At 32.7% G+C, this 5,733-nt stretch overlaps 1 protein-coding gene across 1 annotated transcript; it reads left to right on the forward strand.

Moving 5' to 3' along the window:
* Nucleotides 1-397: 397 nt before the first annotated feature.
* Nucleotides 398-1,054, forward strand: LOC115875752. The gene has a single exon (XM_030891264.1). It carries the CDS (start codon nucleotides 398-400, stop codon nucleotides 1,052-1,054), a length of 657 nt encoding a protein of 218 aa, XP_030747124.1.
* Nucleotides 1,055-5,733: the final 4,679 nt, after the last annotated feature.

The raw sequence follows: 5,733 nt of genomic DNA on the forward strand, positions 1-5,733 counted from the left end.
ATTTTAAAATAGGTTGCTAATGGTGAGTTTTTTATTTATTGTATATTTTTCAAAAAAAAATTATATGTGTGGTTTTTTAGTTGAACAAATTGTGGGAAGTACCACGCCCCAAACCGGTGTTAGTTCCAGTAAACGTAAGTAAATATTTTTTATTTTATATTAGTATAAGCTTGGCTATGGCTAGATAAACAGCGATTTGTACGAGCTCACGGTTTAGTTGGCATTTTAACGGTTGTTTTGATGTTTGTTCCCTGAAAGTTGAATAGAAATAGAAGGTAAAGTTGACAGACTTAAGGGAGAAAAAAAGTTGAATACCTGGTTTGATTATATTAGTTGAATATTTGCTTCGTTAATATTTTCGAGATTCGAGGTTGCCAGATCTTCATTTGGATTTAACATGAGTAAAGGAACTAGAAGTGCGTCAGTGTCCAATCCCCATGATGATAACCAACTAGAGACGATAATAACTAAGCTCGTCCCAAAATTGAATCAAAGAATTGAGAATCAGTTGGAAAACTTAAGTAACAGATTTGAAAAAATAGAAAACAGTGTTGGGAGTATTATGGAGAAACTTAATACAATAGAAAGTATGACCCAGTCCAATAGACAGTCTATAATAAAGATGGAAGGAAGAATGGATAACCTCGAATATAAAATCAGACAAAATTCTTTAAGAGTTGTTGGTTTGGAAGATGGCTCAGACGAAAACTTAGTGTCTAAAATGCTTACTCTACTCAATGATGCTGTAAGGGTGAAATGTTGTTTGCAAGAAATTAACAATGTTTATAGAATGGGTAAAATGGAAATTGGGAAATCAAGAGTAACAATAGTTTCATTCACATCAGTCTTAAAACGCAATGAAGTTTTTAATAACAGAAGAAATCTTAAGGGGACAGGCATTTACATTAACGAGGACCTGACAGCAAAGCAACATCAAGTATTGCTGGCAGCAAGAAGGAAATATGGCATGAGAAACGCATGGTCGACATATGGAAGAATTTTGGTTAATGATGGCAACAGCGTACAAGCGTTTAAAGAGGCAGACAATGTTTAAAATCCATGTTGGCTTTTTTGCGAAATACATATCCTTTTTTTTTCTCTACCAGCACTGGTGTCTATTTTTATAATTTATTTAATGTGAATATATTTAATACCTTGGAATATTTTTACTCTCTTTTTTGCGATTACAATGTATGATTACTAATAACTAATCGAAATTAATATTTTTTTACATATACATATATATATTTGCCTGCGTATAGGTACCTGCAAAGGACTATAGTACTATTGTGATTCTTTAACTATAAAATTTTCATTTTTTCTCGCTGTAGAGAATTTATTCGACAAAAAATGTTAGATATTTCTTTTTTGTTTCTATGGTCTCATTGCTAAAAAAAACAATATAATGATAGAATATTTTTACTTCGTTATAAGTTCATCAGATATGTACTGTTTTATTACCTTGTTTTTGATTATACCGTTGTATGCTTGATTTATTTTTATTTTTTTTTAATCTAATATCTGATGGGCTCGTATTTATTCGCTGAACGAGAATTATATCTCATTATTGTAGATCTATTTCTCTTTTAAATTTTCTGTGCACATTACTTTTGTTTAGCGTCTTATATGGCTTCGGCGAGCAGTAATAAAAATAAATTTTATTTTTCTCATTTTAATATAAGATCACTATGTTCAGATTTCGACAGTTTTTCTGATTATGTGGCGGCAGAGGCGTTTGATATTTATGGTCTCTCGGAAACATGGTTGAGTGAGCCTTTGAGTAGCAACAATTTTAAAATACATAACTATAATCTCGTTCGCAAAGACAGAGATGGCCGTGGTGGCGGAGTGGCATTTTATGTTGTCAATTCTTTAAAATTTCAGGTAATCGATACATCTGCCCAGCAGAGTGCCCTGGAACAACTTTGGATACGTACTAAAATAAATGGTAAAATTATTTGCTTCGGGACATTATATCGACCCCCCATGGCCAATTTGGCATCTTCTCTGGATGATCTGGAGAATGCCATTGTTAGTTTTTTGCCTGATTGCGATGTTGTCATGTTTGGCGGTGACTTGAATGTGGATATGTTGGAAGCGGGAAGCCCTGGGTGCTCTGCCATTAATCAGTTCTTCAATAAATATAATTTAACGCAATTAGTGCAGTCGCCCACTCGTATTTCTCAATTCGGGGGTAAATTAATTGATGTTTTGGTTACATCTAACCCAAAACTAATATCAGATGTGCAGGTTATTAATATGGATAATATATCTGACCATCATCTAGTATTAACAGATTTAGATCTTCAAAAAAATCGTGTGCCCATTTCCTATCGCACTTATCGTGATTATTCACATTTTGTTCTTACAGATTTTGTGAATGATCTTTTTAACGTGAACTGGCAAAACATATTTAATATGACTAATATTGATCAGATGATTACTTTTTTTCAAAAAAATATAACAGACGTATTTAATATACATGCACCACTTAAAACATCTAGGTTTTCTAAACCCCCCGCTCCCTGGATTACCGATAATATCAAATTTATGATGAAGCTGCGCCAGAAGGCTCTCACAAGATATAAAAAGTTAAAAACTGATACCTCTCTATATGAATACAAGCAGCTTCGTAATCTGGTAACAAGTGCTGTACGGAACGAAAAAAAAGCTTATCTTGAATATAAATTTAGACTAGATCCTGCTTCTTTTTGGAAAACTTTAAATAACCTTAACATTACTTCTAAAAGCTCCGATGCATCTGCCTTGCTCCAGACCTCTGATGCGGCTGATCAGCTTAATTCTTTTTTCATTAGCAGCATTCCTCAAATAGGAGTGACAAATAATAATCAATTTATAGATAAATATTCTAATAAAATTCATCCAAATGTTCACAATGCTTTTAAATTTGAAGAAGTTAATGAAGCTGAAGTTGAAAGAATCATATATTCAATTAAAACATCTTCTGTTGGCTCTGATGGCATCGACATAAAAATGATTACTTTATTGATTCCATATTTGACACCCTACATAACTTATATCATTAATAAAGCTCTTTCTTCAAACACATTTCCATTAAGCTGGAAAATGGCAGATGTAATACCGGTGCCAAAAAATGACGTTCCTAGTGAACTTTCTCATTATCGTCCTATAAGTATTCTACCCATTTTCTCTAAAATATTAGAACGAATTATGTTTACACAACTTAATGAATTTGTTCTAAATAATTCTATAATACCCGTGACACAATCTGGGTTTCGAGCGCGGCATGGCACCACAACAGCGCTCTTGCATGTTTGTGATGATATTTTTCGTTCATTAGACAGTGGAAATGTGACTGCACTTGTACTGTTGGACTACAGCAAAGCGTTTGATACCCTTGATCATAATTTACTTCTCACCAAGCTAAAATATTTTGGTCTCCATGATTCCGCTCTTATACTTTTTAATAATTATTTAAGTAATAGGAAACAACGAGTACGGCTGGCATTTACGTTTTCTGAGTACACAGATGTCAACCAGGGTGTCCCACAGGGTAGTATACTAGGACCTTTATTATTTTCTTTGTACACCTGCGACTTTAGCGAATTTTTAACTGTTTGTAAATCTCATCAATACGCTGATGACACCCAAATATACCACTCTTTTCAATTATCTAATGTCAATAATGCCTTAAGAAATATTAATTCAGATCTTGATACGATTGTAAAGGTGTCTAAATCTCACAAGCTGGTACTCAATGGAAGCAAATCCAAATTGTTGTTATTTGGCATGCCTGATCATCAATGTATGGAAGTTATTATTGATGGCACACTAGTTGTACCTTCAAGCTGTGAAAAAAACTTAGGCATATTGTTGGATAACCAACTTAAATTTGAAAATCATGTGTCCAGCGTCCTGCAAAAAGCTTATTATAAATTAAAAGTACTTTACATGCATGCAAATATTCTATCTACTGATATTAAGTTAAGGTTAACTAATTCTTTGGTGTTATCTATGATCTCCTATAGTGATGTTTTATTCTGGCCAGCCATTACACAAAGAAATAGATATAGCCTACAAAAGCTTCAAAATGCCTGCTTAAAGTTTAGTTTTGGCAAAAGAAAATTTGACCATGTCACCCCATTGTTAGAGGCGTCCAACTGGTTAACATTGGACGAACGATTCAATGTTCACTTAGCTACCCTTGTTTATAAAGTTCGTCACAGTCAACTCCCTAAATACTTATATGACAAATTAATTACTAATAATAGTATCCACGGTCGGGCAACGCGTAACTCCCGAAATTTTGTTGTACCTAAACATAGAACTTCCAAGTTTCGAGGCTCATTTAGTTATTCTGCTGTAAAAATATTTAATGGTTTACCAAATAGTGTATTATGCAGGCCCTCTGTTGGCTCATTCAGGAAGGCTGTCAAGCGTCATTATGTGAATGAGAGAAGTATTTAATTTCGTCGAGAGTATTATTTTAAAATAACTTATAATTATTTCTGTTTTTAGTTTGTTCACTTAATGCTCGCCTTTGCTATCATATTATTGTTTTCTATAATCTTTTAGTGTCATTAGTTACTGCTCACGAAAAAACTTAGACTTAGAATTTAGTTGTTAAGCTTATATTTAACAGTGCGGTTAGATGGAGTAGCATTGTGCTAGATCTCGCCGCATCTTTTATTATTATATTTTGTATTTGTTTTTCTTGGGTACTAAATAAAGACATTTATTATTATTATTATTATTATTATATTCGCGTCCAGTCCGAATGTATTATCTTGATTTTTCTATATGTAGTACCGTCCCTGCGTGCACAATTTTAAAGCTATAAGCTAAATTCCCTCCCGGTACCAGTCTAGGTGGCGGCGCCGGCCCTGGCGCGGCGGTCGGTATCCATTCGTCTTTCGTGCACGGTGCAGTGCGGATCGTAGCTCTCCGATTTCTTCGTCGTAGATCGATGAAGCCATTTTGTTTATTCTCTACTCATTTTGGATATTACTATGTAATATACGGTGTTCTACAGTTAGGCAGAACACAAGGAACAATATGTAAGTATCGTATAATATTTATTTTAAGAGAAAAACGAAGTGGACGTAAATAACGGAATATTAGAATTAGATAAAAGAAGAAAACAATAAGAATATTATATATATATATATATATATATATATATATATATATATATATATATATATATATATATATATATATATATATATATATATATAAAAAAAACGTCTCCCTTCTCTATTTTAAGGCTAAGCTATTCTAATGGAAATGTAAGTTTTATTCTAAATCTAAGAAACACGTAACTGTATCTCATTTCAAAAGGAGGTCCTTATGATAACGGCTGTTAAATGCTAATTTGTTTATGTAAATCTTTGACTTTCATATGTTGGAATACTCACCATCTACATTTAGAGTTTATATTTACCCATTTCGGTCTATAAAAGCAGTGTTGTGTTTTGGTTTGGTTTGGCCAATACTTTATACATTTTGACAAAGTGACAGACTTTGTGCAAATTATCGAAACAAAAAGTTAGTTTTTTCTTACAGCTTACAGTATATAATATATATTTTCTCCTCTACAATACACTTTCGAAAGAGATGATTATAATAACATTAATGTAATTATGAATTACTTTGAATTTTTTCTTAAATATATCTGGATGGTTTCTCGTTGAAAGAGGCTTTTGTAAGATATGATGTGTCTAAAGTTTACTGCATTAAAATTTTGCCATA

Source organism: Sitophilus oryzae, unplaced genomic scaffold (genome assembly GCF_002938485.1).
Source record: "Sitophilus oryzae breed Bouriz unplaced genomic scaffold, Soryzae_2.0 scaffold_1058_pilon_pilon, whole genome shotgun sequence".
Taxonomy (NCBI): domain Eukaryota; kingdom Metazoa; phylum Arthropoda; class Insecta; order Coleoptera; family Curculionidae; genus Sitophilus; species Sitophilus oryzae.